Genomic DNA, 23,812 nt, shown 5'->3' with positions numbered 1-23,812 from the left:
GATTGTGCTATTCTTTTTTTACTTCTTGGCAATTTATCCATGTTCCCCCACAATGGCAATGTATCATACTATATGTCTACACTGCAACCCGTGTAAAGGCTAAAAGATTCATACATCAAGGGATCAATAATCAATTATATTTTACTGTATTTCTCATGTGTGTTCTGATCTTTGTTTTAGAGGCTTGAAAACTGGGTTTTATTTGGCATTGGGTCTGCATGCCATAGATGCTTAGCTTTAAAAATTGCCTGTTTGTCCTATGTTGGTAATTTTGTTGTAATAAATCTATATGTATTATTAAAAACATAGGAACCAGTAAAACAAATGCTCCCAAAATAGACATTTTATCCTTCAAAAAAATCCAAGTGATTCAAACCCCACTTGGAAGTTGCCTCCCCACCCTAAAATCTGAAATGGCATCCCTGTGGGATTGGGACAATTTTAATAAAATTCCATACATAACTACATAAACTATGCCTACAACCCAACATATGCGGCATGAATAAACCTATGCTTTTTATTTTGGCCCAAACCCTGGTTTTTTGGCACAAACATTCCTAGGTTGGTATTTGGGACCCACCAACTGAGATCATGCAAGTGGCCTACAGGAGCACTATACCCTGGGCAGATCCTGTTCTCTTTGCTGTGTTTCCCTGGCAGAACAGAATATGCTGCTACCTGGTAAGCAATAGGAACAAGCAAAAGGAACAAGGAACATGTGAAAGTGGGACATTGGTGTGTAGCATCTATTTTGTCAAATATGTCAAACTATTTGATTCAGGCACTTATAACTGGTTCTCATCCCACTAAGTCTCCACAACCGTAATTCACATGAAAAGAATTCAACTACACCTAACCTTAAGGAATGGGAAAGCTGGAAGAGTGAAGGAATGGAGCTTATCCAGTTAGTGCAGAGATATTTCCATCCTCTGCCAAAAGGTGTTGCAAGAAATATGGTTGTTGATGGTGTAGGCAAGGGAAGAGTTAAGAGATCTGAGAACATCACATTTGGTTACAAAGAGACAGGTCTAAAAGACAGGAAGATTCAGAGGTAGTTTTTTTTCTTAAGCAATCTTATCTTAAGGCTTCCTACCTTCTGAGGGGCTGGCTATCTTAGTCTTCTTGCCTCTCCTCCCTGTTTTAGTAATATTTGTTTGTCTTGACTATCTTGTTACAACAGATATCCCACTTCACTAGGACCACTAGATGTTAGAAATCATCTGCAAGTAAATACATCAACTTTGGTCTCTGCCTTTGGAGCGTAAGTCTTTAGGGGAACCGCACGAGCAGAGTAGTGATAAAGATGGTGATGGCACACAAGAGAAAAGAAAGAGATAAAAAATGTTTTATTAGAACAAAAGAAGAGACATTTACAATCAACAAAACTAACGAACACATGAACTAGGTAATTTTCCTTGAATGAGGTTTTGTTACACTCTCAAAATTAGATGTTTTGATGATTGTATGGCTCAGCTCAGGAAAGCCTTTTTTTTAAACTATCTTCAGTTCTCTAGAATACTAATCCTATTCACATTATGGGTTTGGGGAGATACAAAATGATAAATTTGGAGACTCCAAATTCCACAAGCATTCCCCCACTATGTTCCAAAAGAAACATAGTGGAACATTTTTAGAGGAAGATTTCAAAGGAGATGCAACTATCAAAAATAAGTGGCCTTTCTGGTGTGAGCTGAAGGATGAAGACATCCCAAATGAATAGATGTTCTTTGGGGGGAAATACAGGTAATTGCAAAGTTTGCTTCACTGTGAAATCTGCTAAAGGGATTTTTTCAGCAATGGAAAGAACCTAAGGGTAAGGCTTCAGTGGTCCTAAAACAATCCTCTAGTAATGCCAACATTTTACATGTGAACTGCCCTATAAATGAGCAAGATCCGGATCTTTAATGCAACAAATCCTGAAAGAATTCAAGATTATATTTACAAAGACAACTCCTCCTTGAAACAGTAGATATGTCCTGTTACCCTTGCATGGCAACAGTGTGGCGACATCATTAGTCTGTACCACCAGGAATGATGAAGTTTTTGTAAGCTGTTGCTAAAAGAAGCCTATAGGCTAGGATTTTGGAGCTTAATTTCTTTTGGCTCTTGAAAACTCCAGCCTTCAAAACTCCACTATAAGACACATCACTATAAAAATTCTTCACTCCTAGATGCCTTATATAAAGTTACAGCTCTTCTCTGTTATGTAGTGTTTTGTCTTCTGCCTCTCCAATAAAATTTGAAACACAAGCGATAGCTCTAAGATCCCAAAAAGGAGAAAGAAAATAAAAGTTAGTCAGTGGATAAACATATTCCTCTAGAGTAAAAAAAATGATTCTAGATGTATTCATCGTATTTCACTATATTGTGTGCTTTGGTTGCACATATTTTCAAAGAACAAAAAGTACAAACAAACACTTAAGAAGCAGTCCTATGCTGTCAACATGGTTTTAAAAATAGTTTATATAGCAGAGAAATATCAAGAGGTGAAAAAGGAACAAAAGTGGAACAGACTTCAGACTATTTACCTTGATGAGTCATAGTCACAGGTTCCTCACTGGATATATTGTTGTAAATGACCACAGCTGTGGCATTATGCGAAGCCGCTCGCAATATTTTTTCTCTAAATGTACAGTTTCCTCGTTGCAGCAAGGCAATCCACTGCTTGGTGTTCGGAGGAACATGAAAACGAGTTCGAGGATCACAGCCCAGGCGATCTGCCACTAAAAAAAAAAAAAGGAGAAATTTACACATCAGGGATTTGTTCAAAATGAACAATGAAAACAAAAAAAAAAAGTTTGCCAAAGAATTCAGTTGTCTTATGCTTGAAAGTTATTACTCTCTGCTTAACAAAGCCTAAAACTAGTTGCATACTTAAAGAGAAGGTCGCCTTCAAAAATATTTTTTAAAACCTTATACTCTTTAGGTGCTGTGAATACATACGCCTGAGAATCAAGTTCAGCGACCTCAAAGATATTTTTAACGCCAGAGAAGCTAGCACAATGAATTAATATTTGAATCAATACCTACTCAGGGGGAAAAAATATTAAAACATGGTTTGTGTGCTATAGGCATTACCAAGCATTAGTTTCTCAACCACACTAGGTAATATCACATTTTCTCCCTTTTAATGCAGTTATAAATGTCATTCCAGTGTAAAGTATGGCTAAACAAAGGAGGTGAAAACAAGCTTTAAAACTAGTTTTGTCATGTACAGACTAGTGCTAGTAATTGCCGTCACTGGTCTATCCTTTTTAAAGTTGGACTTCTAAAATTTCAGCTGTCAACATTAGCCTCTCATTATAATGCATATTTTGTGTCTGCTATGCTCAACTTGTTTAAATTAAAATAGCTATCTTAAGAACAGTTTGGTGCAACTAAGTAACCAATTTAACAGGTTTCTCCTTCAGTATTAACTAATGTAAGAATAAAAATACCAGTTATACCTCTTAATTTGAATACCTCTGGTAAAACCTTTTTGTTGTACCCCTCACCCATCCTACAATGAAAGTGCAAGCGTCATGCAATTTCTCCTGGAACATTGACATACCAACCCACCATACAAAAGGGACAAAAAGCAAGGTACAATATATCACTTGTGGTACAGCAGTTGACACCCATGAAAAATAGTTCTATTTGAACATGGCTGAAAACCTACTACTTAGCCAGAGACACTAATGCTTGCATCATTCAAGAAATTCTAGCATTATTAAATAGTAACTTACAAGAAAGCAAAGTTGTAACATCTATAATATTTAAGAAACAGTCAATGTTATGCCCTTCAATTGCCAAAAAGTAAAAATATCACTAGCTACCAGTAAGATTAAAACCAATAGTCATTTTGGTTTAAATACAATTAGGCTTCTGAAAGCTTTTCGAACAGCAATTTGTTAAAAAAAAAAAAAAAAAAAAAAAAAATTAAGACAAGTAAGCTATAACTTTGTGCCCTTTAAAGAAGTAATAGAATGTTTTTCTCCAAGGCAACCTGCATTTTCTGGAAAGTCTATTTGTGAAGTTTACTACAAAACCATTCAGCCTACCACAGGAATCCAACAGAAGGCCTTTCTAAGCATTGTCCAGCTATGGAGGAAAGACAGCAAATACTGGATGTGGTTTAATTAAGCCGCAACTTTATTTCTACATGACTAGGAGAATCTGGCAGATAAAATTGTGCAGTGCAGGTAATTCCACACTCATTTACATATACTCAGGGGGCCGTAGGCATCCCTCCCCCTTACTCATCCTGGTCTCCAGCCAATTCACTACTGGGACCTCACCACCCTTCAAATGAGGGTAAGTGGGGCCTGACTACCTTTCTTACCAGGCATAGGAGCCCCAAATCTCTACTTCCAATCCTTTAAAGAATATATCCTTTAAATTCTTTCCCAGTCCATTTTACCTGATCACCATATCCATTCCCTATGCAGTACCTAAGCTTACATATCAAATTATGACATCACAACCTAACTCCCCTTTCGTTCTTTGCGCCCCACTAAGCCTCAACCCACTGTGGGGAAGGCAAAAAAAAGCTCATCTTGCCTTGGCCAATCTGGTGGTAAGGAAAAAGTTCCTTCCTAGTCTCCCAAGAAAGGAGAGACCAATATAATGCCCACAGCCGATCATGATGAAACCTGGTATTTCAACTACTTGCAGGGGTGGGAAGGTGGGTGCTGCTCAGCCTGATCCAGGTGAAAAGAGGGCTTTTACTGCACAGACATTGGCATAAATAATCCCCTTCTTATCACTTAGGGCAAGTCTACACTGCCAGCAAAATTCGACGGCAGTCGACAGGAGTTAGGCAAGCTATGCAGAGTAGCTCGCATAACTCCCCGTTGACTTTGTAACTTCCCTTTAGTGCACCACTATGCTCTCCACTGTGCTGCATCAATGGGAAATGTGTTCCTGTCGACACAGCGCTACGCTTTTTTTGGAGGTGGTTTTAATAGCTCGACTTCCAGATCGATTGAGCGTGTCTTCACTGCCACTCAGTTGAACTGGAAAAAAAAAAAAAAAAAAATCGATCTGATGGTGGTGAATTTGCCGCCGTCAGTGTGTACATAACCATAGTGTCCTCATGCTAACCTGGTATGGAGCTGTCTCCACACAGCAGGTAACTTTCTACCTGCCCTTAAATGGGCAACACAACATTCAGCAAGCCAGATAAAGGTCCCCACTGCTTCAATGTAAAACCAGAATTCCATAAAACTCTTTGGCTTAACAATTAGAGCTCACAGGATACTTTACTGTCTCTAATTTCCTCTTTTAAACTTATACTACTGCAGCTCAGAAAGAAGAAACTACATACAATATATTACGTTTGCATTTTCTCTTAAAAGCAAATACATGTAAATTTTATCCTGAAATAATAGTTTAGTCAGATTGAGATTACTTTTTTCATTGCAATCATTATACAGGCTAAGAAGTGGTGGGAGCAATGATGGGCAATATGAAAGAGGCAAGACTAAAAGTAATTATGATAGGAAACAGACATTAAATATTCTAATGTAAATATGAGGTAAGTTTGACAATCACTCCATTTTTAATGCATCCTATTATAACTAGATACTATAGTAAACAGGATGTTATCATCCACTGCTGTAAGGCCCACTGAAACTAGAATGGCAGCTTAAGAGTCTCCTTACTACAATAAGTTTTATAGTTAGACCCTCACTCCGGAATATTGACAGTGTGAAAATTTTAGCCATGCATCTTTAACATTAAGTCAAATCACTATCCCTTCACACATCACTCCAAGTTTAGCAAGAAAAGCTATTATGACCTTTAAACTATTTTATAAAGAAACAGAACTAGTACCTATAGCAATAGATGATGTGACTTGTTATTAGTCACCACTTCAGGCTTAGTTTTATCTTATGTGGGGATAAGGATAAGTCTCAAAACCATTTGATTGTGAATGTCTTTATTAATAGTTTGATAGAATCATTGTGTTTTGTTATTCTTCAGTAATTACAGAACATTCAGAAAGAAAATTCAGCACCCACGACAGCCTTTTTAAGAGGATAGTAATACAAGTGATGGATGATAAACAGTTTCCAATTCAAGTCAAAGGCTAGCAGGGACAGTTTCCTTTTAAGACTGATTGCTTTATTAAGCATTCTCACTTAAAGCAGTTAATTAATTTAAGAACATTACATGAAAATGATGGCATAAAAAACGTAGCCAATCACTGTTTGATCACAGCATTAAAAGTTTAACAATAATTCCTCTCGCATACAGCACACAAGCGATTCTGAAACAGTCCCCCACTCATGCAGGATGTGTTACCAGTACTGGAGGTAAGGAAAAGAGAGGAGAGGATATTTCACTACAAGTTCTGACAAAGCTTTATTAAGAGAAGAACTATTGGGGCTTGTCTGAGAGAAAATATTGCCCCAAAACCTGTCCACAATTGAAACTTAAGAGTTAAACGGTATTTTAGTTTTGTTTTAAAGTACTACATTGAAAAAATTAGAATGACTGTAATTCACATTAAGTGATAGGGTTATCTTTGTTAAACTTCCTAAAGAGCAAAAAAATCAACATGGAGTATGCAGTAATGTTTGGTCTCGAATTAGAACGAAAACTTAAGAGGACACAGATTTACTAACTGTATTGATGACATGTCCAAAGAGCAAAGGTTGGTGCACATTTCATCATCATCCTCTTCCAGCTATTACTACAAAAAGTCTTTTTACAGTAAGAAATGCAAATATATTAGTCTAGTATGTTATCAGTATGCTTAATAGGTCATGCTTCCACGTATGCAAAATAGAAATTTCACTTTTCAAAGTAGTTCTTTAATTTAGAGTGTAGTTGGATGCCTTTTAGCACTTAATTTCCATTTTATTTTGCTTTAAGAGCTAAAAATGGTGTAACTAGAATAATAAAAGGTCTGGCCTCATGGTGGAGGGAAGAAATAACCCAATTTCATAAAAAGGAAATTACACAGGAGTCTCAGTATGTTCATAAGACTTATGATTTTAAAACCATGTTTAGCTACAATCACTAGCAGTGAAAGGAAACTACACAATTTGCTGTTCATTTACAGACCAAAAAGATTCTTTCTAGATTTTCCTTATTTTCACAATGAATAGAAAATGGGAGGCAGCTGTGTGTTCAATTCACAAAAAACCCCAAACTATAAGCATTGTCTTTAATCAATCTAAAGACAGTACTAACATATTTAGTGTCAAACAGTATTACGTGGACTTGCTGCAGTGTCCTTAAGAAATCTAGACAGCTCTACTTTTTCCAAAAAGAAAGACCACATAAGAAGCAGAAATCCAACCACGTAAACCAATGCTTCTGAGACTACGTTCTAGACTTTGTACTTCAGCAACACACAAATCTGCAGAGCAGGGGGAAAAATACAAAAGTTCTTAGAACTAAGAACCTAAAGTATGACAGCACAATAGAGGGACAATTAAGTACTACAAAAAGCTGATGTAGCATTTCTTGCTAGAAGCTTGGAATAAACTACTGTAACTCACTGATTCAATTAGGCAGCCTTACTACAGAAGAGGCAACAAGCCTGACAAAAGTTTTTATTGCCAATATTGGAAATGTCTAAGTCAGATATTTGAGACAGTACTTCAGTCATGTCAGTATTAATACATCTGACAAAGCTCTGAGCAAAGAGAGAGGATAAAATCATCCTCAACAGGTCCAGCTGTGTTTGTAAAGATAGTAAATTGAGTAAAAGCCTTTACCAACCCGTTCTAGGCAACTGTGGGAAGATTATAAACAAATTCTTCTCTACTAAAGAGGCCCTGAGGAAAATGCCGTGACAAAATGTAAAAAGTATACTAAGGTGCACAGATTCCTGTAGCAGTCAAAACATATTATGGAACAGTGTTCAAACTGATCATGAGATGACATTTAATTATAGGTATATCCTTGTTTGAGATACCACTAGTCATAACATCTCTAAATTTACCATCCTATGTATGTAGCATAAGTTCCATAAAGTCTGTTTTTGCTGACAACTACACACAGGGTAGTTGGAGTCAGTACAGTAATGGAGTCAGTACTTTTTAGTGTTTTTTTGTTTTATTATGGTTTTTAAACACACTCTAAAGGATCCAACTCTTACAGTGACTCACTCCCCCTTTTTACCAAATTTATAAAATATCTATTATACAGCAGTGCTGGGCATATCAATCAGCACTGTACGGGACAGATAACCGAACTAACTCAGCAAGTTTAATTGTCAATAGTTCTCCATTATCATCCGTCATCTCTGCTCAGTTATTCAGAATCCATTTGGAATGTACAATATTTTTCACAAGCCTAGGACTTGAATATATCAGCTGGATGGTCTCCATGACATAATGAAAAGCAATTTAAGAGTAATTTAATGATTGCTAATACAAATCACTTACATATGAAGAGATCTGATCAGAAGTCATTTATGTCATTTCATGATTGTAAAAAAGTATCAATATACAGAAAGCTATTTTTGTACTTTTCACTACAGATGCAAATTCAATTATGTGGGCTAACAAAGTGATCAGTTATCTGCATATAGGTCCAATCATAGGACTGGCACAAATCAGTACTGTCCCATGTTCCCTTCCCTATATCTGTTGTTATACTGTGAACTTGTTTGGTGATAGAGTTTAGACATCCTTCTCACAATTACAGGATAGGCAAGTCAGTAAATCGCCATCTCATAACTAGTAGGTTCTAATGTTTGAATGGCTTATTACTAAACATCACCCCTCTTCTGTTTCAAATAATCTGCATATAGCAAGTCTGTTGACTGAAGTAATTAGTCTTATATAACATTGCACAGGTTTAAATAATTTAAAGGTAATCTATAATAACCTTGCACACTGTTTATGTCATTGGTATCTGTTAAAGAATGTAATTTGATAGATATATCCCTTCCTCAAGTTAGATCAGAACTGCAGCAGAAGTTTCTCTCACACATACAAATTAACAAGTCTTATCTCTCAATTGTGGCCTGTTGTTATGAATGGCAGAAACAGAACCCAGATCAGAGAAACTTTTGTATGATCAGGACCGGCTCAACTACACTATATAACAGTTCCATTAAAATGTCTTCCTTTCCAGACATACCACCCCTTCAGTTTACTCAAAACACTGCATGACCCGTACACAGATAATTATTACATCGTCTTCAGCTATGAAGTGTTTGATAGGTCTCTGAATGTCAGACGGAACTTGAGAAAGACTTCAAGTTTATTTGTGAGACACTACATCACTTATACTTCTAACAGGTTTCTTACTTTTTATAAAAGCAGGTGCAAGGATTTTTTTATTTTATGGAAATATTTAAGACTAATAGTTCTTTGTGGAGAAGCATTGCTGTGAAGTGGATAGGGTATTGGACTGAAGTTCTTTCCCTGGTTCTGCCACCGAGCTGTTGTGTGACCCTGAGCAACTCACTTCATCTTCTGTGGTACCATTAACCCTTTATTTTGTCTATTTGGATTTTAAGCTCTTTCGGACAAAGACTCTCACGTATTTTGACAGTGCCAATATCATCCCAGTCTCAGTTGGGATCTCTGGCCACTACCATAATACACATAGCATTAAGGCATAAAACAGTAAGTCTAATGTGGAAGAACTACTGTTTTAACAAAACATCCGAAAACAGTAACACAACTATGCTGTCTTTAAGGTTTGCCTACAGTCAACCTGTCACTGTTTTTCCTACAACCTGTCTATTCTATTATATGCTATGTTATGTCTGCCTAGAGCTGCAAAAGAAATGAAAGAAAACTACTAGTGTAATTCCTTTTCAAATGATATCACCATGACATCAGAGTGCATTACTTGCAACATATGGAGTATACCTGTGATGCACCCACCTGTAATTATACATACACTGGCTGACATAACAGAAGAGTGGCCCTTCTGGTATTTGAAAGTAAAAAAGAATGCAATATTAGTTTTCCTGAATTTAGGAAGTCTCCTTCAATGACAGCATTATGTAACTCCCATAACTTCTCACACAACTTCTTTCCCCACTCCTAATCACTACCAGCAAGAGAGAGAAATTGTGTAAAAAAGCTTGTAAGTTGCACATTCCACCTTTTCAATACATGCAACACTAAATTCAAATTTGATCAAAAAATGTGTTGTAAAACATGGGGAAAAATTGTGCTTACCAGAAAATGTTTTTTCTTCAAGTAATAAGAGCCACAGTTTCATAATGGGTCTTTGACCTACGTATCTGGGAGGGCAGGAAGAGAACCAGTTCATCAGTCACTGGCAGAAAGGGGTGCATCCCTCTCCATGAGCAATTTCCATAGCCAAAAATGATCTTCTTGACTACCTCATGTAAGAAATTGCATTTAATTCAAGAAAGTAATTAGTCACAACTGTCTCCTTATGCTGAAAATAAAAACAAAATTTCTTCAACCTAAAGATCAGTTCTGATCCAAATTCGTAACAGAAAATACTCTACCCAAAAAATGGCCAGTCTGACCTTATTATTTGAACAGAAGGAATTTTCAGGTAAGTGCAGATAAGAAATATTCCATTTCATTGTCTAAGATCTACATCTGTTATAACAGACTTATTAGCAGTGTGAACCCAGCGTTGAAGGCAGATATTATTACAATTCTGTACACATTTTTTTTTTAAACACACACACACACACACACACACACACACACACACACACACACACACACACACACACACACCTCCTCTCAAAAGGAAGATCAGATGACATTCCGATGTCCAGTTTACAGAACTGGAGAAAGAGACAAGACAGCTATATGGCCATCACCTCCAAGTGCCCCTTAGCCTTGGCTAACTGGCGAAATGATCCCTAAACCAGTGCTTGACCACATCATGAAATAAGTCATATTGGAGGTCTTCCTTGGGACCAGACACATAGTGACCTTATCCGAATATCCCCCTACACAGTCAATTCTTCTCACATCAGGCAGCTAGATTCAAGCCTGTCTGGCTCTTGGTCCAAGACTGGCTCTTTTGACAGCAGACAGGTCACTCACTGTGGTAGAAATAGGACGTGAGTTACTTGCCATGTCACACAGATCTCTTCACCAAGTAGGGGAGGTGAAGAGGTATGTGTGTTTTCCTTCCCAATCTCTAATCTTAGCCCTTTGAGAAGCTGCTGCTGATTAAGTTCCTGGACCCTCCTCCTGAAAAGTTAGACATTAGTTAGACTCTGTGGGGTTGCAAAAGAAAGCTAACAGGTCCATTGCCTTGGTGTTTTAGGTCTTTGTTTATCTTCCTTCTGAGCCTGAGTATGGTGGTATTCAGCTTTCCCTTATTATCGATGGTGCATACTGGTAACAGTTTCGTTCTGCCCAAAACACCAACAGTTGTGCCTTTCTGGAAAGATGAAGACTTGGTTATACCCCCATATGTCTATACAGGCCCTGGCAGAGATGTGCTCTGTCATTACAAGACTTTGTGCAGTTTCCATAGAAAGAATCTATGCTGTGAACCCATGCTGAATGGCCCTGACCTCTAGCCAATTTAGTGCCTCTCTCCTCCTGGGATCAGGTTTCTGGCTTTTGTCCTTCAGTGGGTTACACCACTCTCCTAGCCTGGCATTGGTCATTAGGACTGCTCTATCTTCCTCATGTACAAGGAACCCTTTTGTAAGTCTGTCCTTCAATCACTAGAAGATTAAAATGTTGGAAGGAAAAGAGATTCATTACAGAGCAAGACAGCAGAGTGTATGGAGAAGACAGAACCTCTGCAGAAGCCTCAAATGGACTCAGGCCCATATTGGCATATCTATGCATGACGACATTCTTGAGAGACACAGACTGAGGTCTCTGAAGTTGTACACTTATGTGAGTGCCCTTAATTTACCTTGCCTCTCCTATGACATTAGCACCTTATACTGTAGGTAGTGTCTCTTTTCTTAGTCACATTCAATATTTTGCTCTTTAGATGCATCATGAAGATAATAAAGAGGCTGCATGCTGGGTATCCATTGTTGCTTTGTCTGTAAATGGGACGCTCATTAACAAGTTGTCCAGGAAGGGAATGATAGAAGTCTTTTCCTGTCTGAGGGCTGCTATTAGGAATGCAAGCACATTTATGAAAGCTATAGAAACTGAACAACCAAAAGGAAAAAGGATCTGCTTTGAAGAGAAATATAGATTTGGTAACATGGTCAAGACTGTAACAAGATATGCCACAGGGCCATCAATGCCTGGCATCTCTTTCAAAAGTTGGCCAACTGAAGATTGGGTAACATCCCAACATGCAGGTTTGTGCAGCAAAAATATTAGTAAGACTCGTATGTTACAATTTATAGGATGGAACTCCAGCTGATTTACTGACAGAAAAGCAGCAGCAACCATATACTTTTTCCTATTTTAAAGAGACAGTATATCAGTTTTGTCATGTATGTGATTTACACCAAACAAACAAGGTCAGTCTCATACATAGGCTGTATACATTTCTCTTCTCCCAATGCATGAATACTTCATTGCCAACAGGGTACTTATATATTTTTTTAAAACTATTGACTAGGTCATATTTTATACAAGCTCTGCTTTTTAAAAAACTACCAGAGCAGTTACATAAAAAGCATTTTAGCTACATAAAGTTGTAGATCTCTATTAGATTTAACTAAATTGATCCTGAGATTAGGAGAAGCACTTTGAAATGAAAATCTGGTTTCAAAGGACTCAGTTCACATTGCAAGAAAGGAAAATCATTGCAGTTTATGCAACCTTTGGGTAATAATTTTTTTCTTGGTGGCTCAATAGAAAAATGGAATTACTGAACTGAAAACCCCAATACAGTTTTAGTCTAGCTAGATCTCCCAATCCCTATTGTCTAACATTATTTAGGCTACATGCATCCATGCCCATCTTTGCCACAACACTTTCCTCACAATCCTTTCTCTGTTCATCTGTTGGTTTAGTCACCTGTCACACATTGTTTAAATTAAGATTGTGAACAATCTGGGGCAGGGATTGTGTTATTTGTACACTCCCAGTATAGTAGGGCCCAATCAAACTCTGTCACGATAAAAATAATAAAACAGTATTATGCAACAGTATGTGGTTGACCAGGGATTTGCAAAAATAGCATATTCAGCCTCTAGAAAAGGACGTCTTACTCTGCTCAATAGCTCCTTTTTCACACAATTAAGGTGCAAGTATTCAGAAAAGTCTCACCCTTATGCCTCAACAGAAAATGGCTGAAAAACAAGAGATTTCAAGATGTGCCCACATTAAGCCAAGGAAATTGCAGCATGGGAGCATACCACTTAACACTGATGCCAAGCATCACCGGGAAAAACAAGCTACAACAGTCAAATTACTATATGAACTCAAGTTTTACATGTTTTAGTTTCCTTGGTTTATTTTATAAGCATGTTTAAAATCCAGGGATTTTACACATACACAAGGGTTCATGGGCTAATATTGACCACCACAAGTTCCCAATTCCCAAGATTTTTCACTGTTAAAAAAATATTCTCTATAAAATACCTAGTTCCTTCTTTAAAAACATCTTCCAGAGGAAATATTCAAAAGGTAGAGCAAGCAATAAGAATCCACTCTAAACACTAATGATCAGTGGGATCATTACAAAAATCTTTGCAGATATCAGATCTATTAGAAAATGACATCTTCAGAGCCTTAAAGATATTGAAATAAGTAGTCGGTTTTGTTCGTTTAAAGTGACAGCATATTCTTAAAAATGTTAAATACCTGCCTCATCTATAGTACTAGAGAAGGCGGTAACAGACCTATAAAAATTTTATCATTATAATTGTTTAGTACTGATGTCATAAAATAATCTGTGGTTTCCCATTTGTACCTATTTCATGATCATCTTCATATACAGAAATTATATAGTCTCATGATAAAAATTAAGTACTTCACCTTGAGTAATTAAAAAAAAAATTAAACTAACATGTTTAGGGTAATGAGAAAAGGGCCCAAAACACATGTAAGTAGAAAACACAAGAAGAGAGGAAAGACATTCAGCTTTTATATTAACTTATTTACAAAAGTATACATGTACTAATGCTGTATTTCCATTTTTAGGGTGATGGTGACATAGCCAAACCACTCAAATTACACTAGTTATTTACAGTCACAGAATCCCTTTTGTGAATTGCCATCTAATTAAGTAAAGTTTCCTTGGTTGAAACATAGCTTTTGAAACCAGATCTCAAATTCACACAAGGTTTTAGCAAGGCATAGGGAAAACAAATTGTCTTAATGTGCATACTAACAAGACAGAGTAATAAACCGGAAATAATTCAGCTACATGTGTGGACAGAAGAGAGGGGGGAAAATGCACAAGTTTAAAAAAACTGCAGCATGATGCAACTACATCATTAATGTCTGGGAAGAACACCACATGATTGCATGGGACTACAGTGTCTTAAAAATGTATTTTAATAGCATATATAAAATATTGAGTAAACAAAGAGTCCAGTCATGAAAAAACACTACCACTCAACACCTAGTACCATGAGGAGTCCCATTATCGGCAGTTAAGTATCTTCAGGATTGGTCCCAATGCCACTATGTTTGAAAGTAATTTACTTCCCTATATGCCAGTGGCCCAATCAGCACACAGTTGTGGCCCATGTGACATCATCAGGGCTATACAAGTAGTGTATATATAGTGTGTGGATGCGGCCCACATAAACACAGGGAGTTGCATATGCAACCCACACTGGTAAATAGATTAAAAACCACTGCTATATGCAATGAACAAGAGATTACAGTAAACTGAAGTAACATTTGCACACAAAGACAGGCATTTCAGGTCATTACAGGGATGCTCTCAGGATATGCATAAATGAAGTCAGTATACTGAGCACCTAGGTTCATGAAAATGTGATGGAACACAATGAGTGAACTCTAACTTCACTATCAGTAAGTCTGCCTATACATACACCATAGAAACAAGGTCTTTTCTGCTCAGCTTAAGTGACAAATAAAGAGTTAATGTACAGACCATTTACAGTCCTCGTTCAGCGAAGGACTGCATTGGTTATTCTGGTTTAAGAGGCATTAAAAACATTACCATCTAAAAAAACTCTTGCAGTAAGTTAAACAGTCAATGATAAAGGTATTAGGACAACTGCTAAGTAGGAAGGCATTATGTCTCACTTATCAAATATAGCAATACAACAAAAACAAAACAAAATGCTTAAGACTATTTCTAAGTTTGCAGACAGGTATGTTAGTTGCAGAGTGGGAAAGATATACTTCAATCTTCTCTAACTAAATGAATTGTTGTGTAATACTATTATTTTTACCTGTGGGAAAATATGTCTTTGCGAGAATGAAGCAAAATATGCAAGGTTTTAACAGAGCAGTAGAAAGCACATCACATAAGAGATTAAAGGAAGAGTGGAAGACAGTTAGATTTACTTTTATAGGCTTCTCTAGACAATGTGAAGGACAGAATTGAACCTGTTCAGTAACTGACATCAAACATTAATGATTACAGCTTGTCAAAACTGCAATAGTTCAGGTCTGCAATTTCATGATTCACCACGCTGCCTAGTTGAAATTATTTGTCATGTTATACTTAAGATTGTTTTATGGTCTTGCTAAACTTTTATTTAGCTTTTCTCTGGTTATTCCAGTGAAAATAATATATGTTGACCAATGCTTTCATAACTCTCTGGAGAGGACTATCAGAAAATGGAAAAGATAGCTAAAACAGAATTATGGATTGTTTCATCAATAATGTTGATTGATAAAAGATGCAGCACTTTGCTGCAAAGAAAATCCAGATGTTAGACTCTTCCATATACCGGTACTAAAAACCAAATATATTAAAAAGATACAATAGCACCTAAGGGACATTGTTTTGCATCTCCCTCCAGAGATTAGAGTCTCAAAAGAGGTCAACCACCACCCATATTTTATCCTAGTGAAACCCAAGCTCTATAAGTGGCCTTCAGCATCAAAACACACTATTGTGATCAATTATGACGACTTAAAAGCTTTTTTCAATTCTTTTAAAAATGTATGTTTTTGGTTCCCCTCTCCCCCCAATCCCAAAATACTAGATAGTAGTTTCTGGGTTTACATGACAAGTACAAGAAGATGAATTCATTTTATATTCCCCTCTCTCCATAAGTTCAGCATCCAGAAAACAGGCTAGGAGCCAGATATGATCCATTAAGTAAGTCCATTACCCAAGAAAGGTAGCAGTCTGCGAACCCCTTGTAATACATCATTTAATTCAAGAGATACCTTTTTTTTTAAATAACTATTTTGACTTGCTTAAGTATTCCTAGTTAATGGCTTTAGTTCCAGCCCTGACAAAAATTAATATAAATTAAAAGAACAACATGAATATATTAGTGTTCTCTCTAAGAATTCCACATTTTATTTATCAAAACTCAAGCAACAAAAAGTTAAAGCTATTAAATGCATATTTTAATTTAAAATGCTAATATCACACTAGTTACAAAAATAGTGCACACATTAATAAGAGATGAAATCTGGGTAAGGTGTAATTACACAGGGCCATACAATGTGGTGTATTCCTTGTATCAGATGCAAGCACACTATGGGTGTCTGAGACACTAATTTGATGCAAGCTTGGTAACTTCAACCACCCTGTAAATTCAAGTACACAAAAATAAAGGTGTTTTTTTTGAAGTGTATAATTGACTATGCTATCATGTGATTTCATGCAGTTAGACATTAAATTCTCCTAATAAATACCTAGTATGGAAGTTTTGAGATGAGACAGTGTGTAGCAATTTTGATATTGGGGCAGTGCATTAACCAAAGTAATGTAATAAAAATGCCTAATATCTAACACTGCCATTAATTCAGAAAGAATGCATATGAGTCTTGATATGATTAACACTAGCTGAACTGTATAATGAAGAGCGTATTGAACCCAGTACAATTGTTCAGTACTAGCATACTCAGATTCTGAATATTCTAGCAAGGGAAAGTCCTCTTTACCACAGCTAATGAAAATCTGCAAACCTTAAACGCAGATCACTGCTTTGTCAACAAGACACCAGATAGCAAGTGAATGATTTACTTTGAGATCAGGTTAAAAAGCTTCCTGGCACAAGAAAGCAATGGTCAAGTTTATTTTGTTAGCTGTGTTTATTTTGTGTGTGCTACCCAACATAATCTTACTCAATAATGAAGCATGCATCCAACCACCCCCAACAAAGATCTAGGATACTTTCAAGGTAACAGCCTCTCCATTCACAATAAAGGAAAAGAGGTGATAAGAGATATTTTACCTCCGTTGATAGGCAGTGGTGCCAGAAGCAGGCCTTTGACCTCCACTTTGGGGGAATCCTGCCCGAAACGTCCAGGATCGATCCTTATTAATGTAGGGCTGACTCTGTCTGGGTTCAATACAGTCACATTGATGAGGGCAGTGTAATATGCCTGACTGGGATTATCCGCGCTGGCCAGCAAGACACAACAGTTAACCAGGACCAAGACCGGCAAGGATGGGAGACGGTTCCAATACTGTGAAGTCCACTTCGGGATCATCATCTTCATCCGAAGTCTAAGCAGCCCAGGTGTATATTTGAAGTGTCTTCACAGGCCAAGGCGCCTCCTAAAGCACAGGGTGTGTATTTACGCCCCCCCACAACCAAGGAGGCGCCTCAGACTCACAGCACGGGAGGAGGCAGGGAAGTCCTTGGGCCCCACGTAGTCCATCCACGGGCCAGGGCAGGTGGCCCCAGTGAGCTACCGACGAAGGCCCCCCGCACCCGAACTTGGCCTCACAGGCTCGCTCGTCTGCGCATCCCGCCGGAGCTCGGCCTCGGGTGCCAGCGCAGGGCTGGCGCGGCTCGACGCAGCCCCCTCACCCCCACCCCTCCGGCGGACAGTCCCGGTAGGCGGCCCCGCTGCTACCGAGGGCGCGCGGCAGCCAGCGCGCCCAGCCTCCTGCCGGGCGGGATGCGGCGGCGGCGGCTCCCCCGCTGCGTGTCACTGAGGGGGGGGGGAGACCGGGCGCGCGGAGGAGGAACCAACCGCCCGAAACGAGGGGGGTCCGGCGGGGCGGCTCACCGCCCGAACGCGGCAGGGGCAGAGCGAGTCTCCTCCCGCCTCGGGCTGCCTCAGGGGCTCGCAGTCCCTCCCGCCTACTCGCCTCAGGTTCCCCCTCAGGCTCGCAGCTCTCCCCCCCCCACGGGCAGGGATCCGCTCAGTGCCGCCTCTCCCCGCCCGGCCGCTCCCGTCTGGCGGCTACCGCTCCATGGCCGGTCCCCGGGCCCGTCTCCGCAGCTTTCCCTCCCCGGGCCGGGACTCCAAGAGGTACCGCCGACCCGACCCGCTTCTTCGAGCGAAGCCCGGGGCCGCGCCGCCTGCGAGCCGAGCCCGACACACCACGCTCAGCCCACCACCTCCACAGCGCCTGCTGCGCAAGCGCACCAGGCACCGCCCCCCTCACCCGTCTTCGCCACGAGGGGGGAGGCGAGGCGAGGCGAGGCTCTGGAGAGACACACCCACTTTGGGGCGTGGCTAACAAGGGAGGGGACGGTGCTGCAGGGAGTCACACCCACTGGGGGGCGGGGCTAGCTAGAAAGGGGATGGCTATTACGCTGAGGGGAGGTACCTGGCGCTGCAGTGGGGCTAGTCAGGGAAAGGAGTGCAGCTACTAGTAGAAGGCCTTGTCCTCATGCCCATGGAGAGGGAATGGAGGTGCTGGGGGGCAAGGTGCCCCCTAGTCCCAGCTGATATTTCTCTTATTCTGTGGGTTGTAGTGGCTTCCTCCCAGCTGGGAAGTGCTAGGGGCTGCATCTTTTGAGGGTTTGGTGGAGGGCTGAACCCACAGACCTGGCTGCCCCAGGGCCAGGGGAGCAGGGGTGGCAAAGCTGAATGAGGCCTACAGGAGGGAGGTGATAGGTCCCTTCTAGGTGGGCCCATGTGCGGGTAGCCCCTGGGCAACAGGACCAGAATCTGCTCTCAGTTAATTCAGTGGCTCACCAGAGTCAGTCAGGATTCATGGTGTCATACATGAGAGCAAGACCTTCTGTCTCTAAGGCTACCACTTCTGCATGAAATGTACTGAAAGGAAAATCAGAAGGACATAGCAAAGCCCGCAGGTTGGACTCTTAAGACTTTGATCTGAAGCGGCATCTGATCTTTGACAGGCTCAATTTTCTTAACAAAAGAATTTGCAAAACACAACTGCTGACATTCTTCCTCAGACGCCCTGTCAGTACCTCTAGGACATAAACTAGAATTCAAGAGACTATTAAGAGCTCTAAATACAATAGGTAGACCATTTTAGATACTTTACAGTTATTGTATTGAAATATTTGGTTCTACTAACTGTCAGTTTTCTGATTCAGAGTTTTAGACATAAAGACAAATACTGTGCCTAGAGGGTATCCATTATTCTTTTAGCTTTTTTACTTCAGATTCAGAGCTCTGCTGAGTACCAAGGTGATTAAAAACCCATGTCTGAAATGGAAAAATGTGTGTTGTATGCATGGAAGAAGAGAGGGGTTAAGTGGGAGAATAAAAAATAATTAAGCCAATTGTAACTAGAGGGAGAATTTAAGTCGGTACTGGGTAACAACCTGATTTGGAATTTGGCCAGGACATTTGTCTATTGCTGCATGAGTTGGACTTTGTTTTTGTAATAAAATGAAAAATCTTACAAATACCCAGATGTTATTAAGTAAACCAAATATTAATCCTATGAATACTGTAATATCATGGTTTGAATAATTAGATTTCTTCATTTAAATAACATCATAGAAGTTCCAAGGATGTGGATCTGTGCATGGCCATAGCAATAATCAAAAATAAATAAAACAAAAAAACCTTCCAGATTTCACATAGACAAAGTATCTGAAACTAATTTTTGGGAAGGAAAACAAGTAATCCAATACTTCAGTCCCTACAGGGCCTCTGTTGCGAATACTTTCTGAATTCCTGAACCAATAATTGTGCTGATGTTCTTTTGAGATACAATTTTACAAGCAGCTGTGCAAGGCCTCAAGATAAGAGTAGTGATTAACCTCTGATATTGTGGTTAAACTGCTCTACTCTAACAATTGCAGCTTATCCGGTTGTGATGCGCACACCTGGTCACAGATGAATGTGAGCTAGCAAGGAGAAAGAACTTCCTGTTTTTTTTCATTTATCTGTAACCAGTGGGTTAAATTCTGTCCTTGGAAATGTCCATGTCACTTCCAACGAAGGTAGTGGGAATCACGTGTGCTCTGAGAGCACAAATTGGCCCACGAGGCCCGCTAAAGGCATGTAACTTGTAGAGCTGTAAAATCCTCTGAGATGCTGTTTATGAAAAGCTCTATAGAAATGTCAATACAATGCAGGAAATGTTTTTGAAGCAGCAGTGGAATGTTCTGCTTTCGCATCATATTTTTCCCTCTCCTGCTTGGGAAATGCTGGGTGAAGAACCACAATGATTTCACTAATGGCCTCTAAGCATTTTACAAAACCTTTTCATCCTGTATACAAGAGGGAGGGACCACAAGGCAACAGTAATGACAAATGCTCATATTTTGATAATGCTTTCATAGGTAATGTTCCAGAACCATGTCTCATCACACTTAGAATACAGATGGTAGTTTAATTTTATGGGCCAGTAACTCTGTGGGATTTAAAGCAAACTCAGGAGTAGCACCTTATTATTGAAATACCCCTTTTCCCAGACCACTCCTCATAAACAGCTGGATTCATTGGTGCAGACACCAGCCCCAAGACAGAGGAGAGGTGGTTCATACCTCCCCTGTTCTGTGGCAACAGAGGCTGATGTAGCCCACAGTGTGAGTTAGGGCAGCTTGCTATGCTGTGCTATGCTAATTGTATGCCTGCTTCAATGACCCCTAAAGGGCTTTGCAGGGACACAGAATTCCTGGGGTGTCAGAGTGCTCCGCCACACACTCCTGCCCCCAGTCTGCTTCCTTTAGTCCATCCCTGCCCCCAGAAATCCCCTAACCCAAGAGCTGTTGTGAAGGCAGCATGGTGCTGCTGAAATTGGCTGTGTACCTGGGTAAGTGGCTCCCCTGTGCTGGAGGCATTCCTAGGTGGGCCCTGACACCTGCCCTGTAGCCCCTTCGTGCCAGCTGAAGTAGCAGGAAGGAGCTGCAAGGCAAGGATGAATAGGGGTAATGAGCGTAATAGCAGCTTTTTGCATTTCTATAGAGAGCATGGTCTGGAGGTGTGCGCGTGCAGGGATAGGTGTCAGGAGATGCTGATTTCTCACCCTGGTTCTTGATGCTTGGGGATTCACTTCCCTTCTGTACTTCAGTTTCCTCACCTGTAAAATGGGGATAAAAATAGCAACCTCCCAGGGATGTTGTGAGGGTTATTTGGTTAATGTCTGATCCAGTGCTTTGAAGGTATAAGTACTAAATATAAGTTGTTATTACTATGCTTCCATTCTTCAAAGGCTCTCAAAGCACTTCATAAACATCAATTAATCCCCACAACTCCCCTGGGGATGAAATAAGAATGATCTCTATTTTTCAGATAGGTAAACCAAGTCACTGGGACATAAGCTGCCCAGGGTTACAGCTGGGAATAGAACATGGGAATCATAATGCCCAGTCCCCTGCTCTAACCACTAAACCATACTGCTCTAAATTTCACCTGTGAAGTTCTGCCTTTTTCCTCTGCCCCATTTCTGGGTGTTACTTTTATTTCCCAATTCATGACTCTCTTTGTAGGTGCTACACTCTTCTGTGCCTGCTGCATACTGGGGGCCTGATTCTTGACCATCTTGCATCATCATTAGCACCTGTGCAAAGTAGGTGTGTAACACCACCAAATCAGAATGGTAGATCACTTTGCACAATTGTAGATGAGTGCTCAAGGGACCCCATTTTCTCTCATTTTATAGCTCTTTCACATCACTCCAGCAGACCTGGCCACTGGAGAATTTCCCTAGGTAAAGCCAATATCTAGGTAGCACACAGCAGGTGTAATGGCTCTCTGTCACACCCCCTTATGGCCACAGGCATAGAGGGCCTGGTTAGGAAAAATAGGGCATGACCTTATGGCTCTAGGTTGTCAAATGTAAAGTAGAACAGTCTAAAGGCTCTAATTACACAGAGGGCTAAGCAGGCCCTTGGCCAGCCTGAGAAAAGGGGAGAGGTGGTTTAAAGCCATATTTGTTCTCTTATATTCTGTTTTTGAGCAAAGAATAGCACAGGTGGAATGAAACATTAAACCCCAGGGCCCCTTCTACGTCTGGAGAGTCATCATTTGACGAGTGTACTTTCCTTTTTCCTCCCCACAAGATGCAGCTACTTGAAGAGCTGCAGAACATTTTGCTGACCTGGGCTGTCACAACATCAGCTTTATCCGCCATTTAGCATCTGAGGGTTTGTCTACACCACAATAAAAGACTTGCAGCATAGCCACAGCTGGTCTGGGTCAGTTGACTCATGCTTACAGGGCTTGGGGTTGCGGGACTAGAAACTATAGTGGAGACATTTTGGCTCAAACTTAAGCCTGTGTCTGAAATCCCATAAAAGGGGTGGGATCTCAGAGTTCCAGCATGAGCGCAAATGTCTACATTAGTATTTTTAGCCCTACAATGAGAGCTGGAGTCAATTGACCTGGACTCTCAGATTTGGGGCCACAGGCTGTGTTTGGGTTTTTTTGTTTTTGTTTTTGCAGCGTAGACATACTCCAAAGGCCTATTTTTTTTTGCCAGCCAATCAACATTCAGAGATTTCGCAGGCTCACTCTATTGTGGTTAAACAGAGGAGGTCGCCAGGGTTTGGCTGGCATTGAGGTTCCTGTATTTTCAGGAAATGTTCATACTTTTTCTTAACTGCATAAATTTCCCCAGTGAAAGAGCTGCTGTGAACTTCTGTAAAAGTGAATCCTGTACTCCAGCACAAGAGGCCTATAATTCGTCCTGGTCTTTACTTTTTATGGTACAAATTTTCTGTCAAAAGTTTCCTCCCATTTCTGTCTGTCTCCTGTGCCAGTGCCTTCCTCCACAAAACTGGCTTCCGACATGCAGTGCTATGCCTCACCTGCTCCCCGGCCATGTTCGGTCCTGTAGAAGACACTCTTAGAACTAGAGCACCACCTAGAGGAGTATAAAAAAGAAAAAAAAACCTCACTTACTTCTGAGGGCAGCTAAATGGAGCTCAGAGGACAGGCAGCAGAACAGGGTATAACAGTGGGTATGATTCATAGGGAGCAAAAATGGATCTGGAAGGATTTTGAGACTTGATCACCAGGTCAAGAGAGCTTGCATACAGTGTAAAAGTAGTATTTTCTGGACTCTGGGGAAGGGTGCTTTGTGGATTGCTTTGACTTTTGCCAGCCAATCTCAGAGCATCACCATATTTGGAAGAGGCCATTCACACATCCTTCTATCTGGAGAACATGTGCAAGAGTCACAGCTATTGGAGGAGTGGCAACATTAAAGAGGGTAAATTGGAAAGGGTGTCCCATTTGGTTGGACTTTGGTGAGACAAAAATTAATGATCTCCCCCCCCCAGTTTCTGGTTAGTATTTTAAGGTTCTTGCTGACTGAAGCGCTTAGTTTTCAGGTCACTGGTTCAGATAAACATACTTATCCAAAGTGTATCCAGCTTTATCCAAGGATCTCATGAGAAAAGACTAACTTTCATCCTGGAAATGCCACAAGAACAGCTGTTTCCTGGCTGAAAGCGGGAAATGCAAAGGGACACAAACATGAAATAATAAAACCAAAACATGTTAATTGATCTGAGTTAGATTTCAAACAAGGTTTAGATTTGAGCTTGAGTTTTGCGCAAAGATCATAGTCCTTGCGATTTAGTGAGGACTAGCATTGCTGTAGCTGCCAATGCTATGTAACCTTCAGAAATGACAGAAAGCAGGTGCAAGTTATGACTTTA

The 23,812-nt window shown here is 40.0% G+C and overlaps 1 protein-coding gene across 2 annotated transcripts in view; it reads right to left on the bottom strand.

Annotated features, from left to right (window-relative positions):
• Positions 1–18,362, bottom strand: part of RNF130 (ring finger protein 130) — an 80,189-nt gene extending 61,827 nt beyond the window's left edge. Inside the window, exons 1-3 of one of the 2 annotated variants that reach the window (XM_067566508.1) lie at positions 18,184–18,362; positions 17,219–17,544; positions 2,529–2,723 (exon numbers count right to left, since the gene is read on the bottom strand). In XM_067566508.1, coding sequence (XP_067422609.1) covers positions 2,529–2,723; positions 17,219–17,486 — 463 coding nt within the window. In that variant the 5' untranslated portion in view covers positions 17,487–17,544; positions 18,184–18,362. Of the gene's footprint in view, positions 1–2,528; positions 2,724–17,218; positions 17,797–18,183 lie in introns of those variants that run through there. The other variant, XM_067566507.1, reaches the window with a different exon arrangement.
• Between the last annotated feature and the right edge of the window lie 5,450 nt (positions 18,363–23,812).

The sequence above is a fragment of the Emydura macquarii genome, unplaced genomic scaffold (genome assembly GCF_026122565.2).
Source record: "Emydura macquarii macquarii isolate MOO-44397 ecotype Brisbane River unplaced genomic scaffold, CSIRO-AGI_Emac_v2 contig_2768, whole genome shotgun sequence".
Taxonomy (NCBI): domain Eukaryota; kingdom Metazoa; phylum Chordata; order Testudines; family Chelidae; genus Emydura; species Emydura macquarii.
Note: the sequence above shows the minus strand (reverse complement) of the source record. Positions and strands in the feature narration are given on the sequence as shown.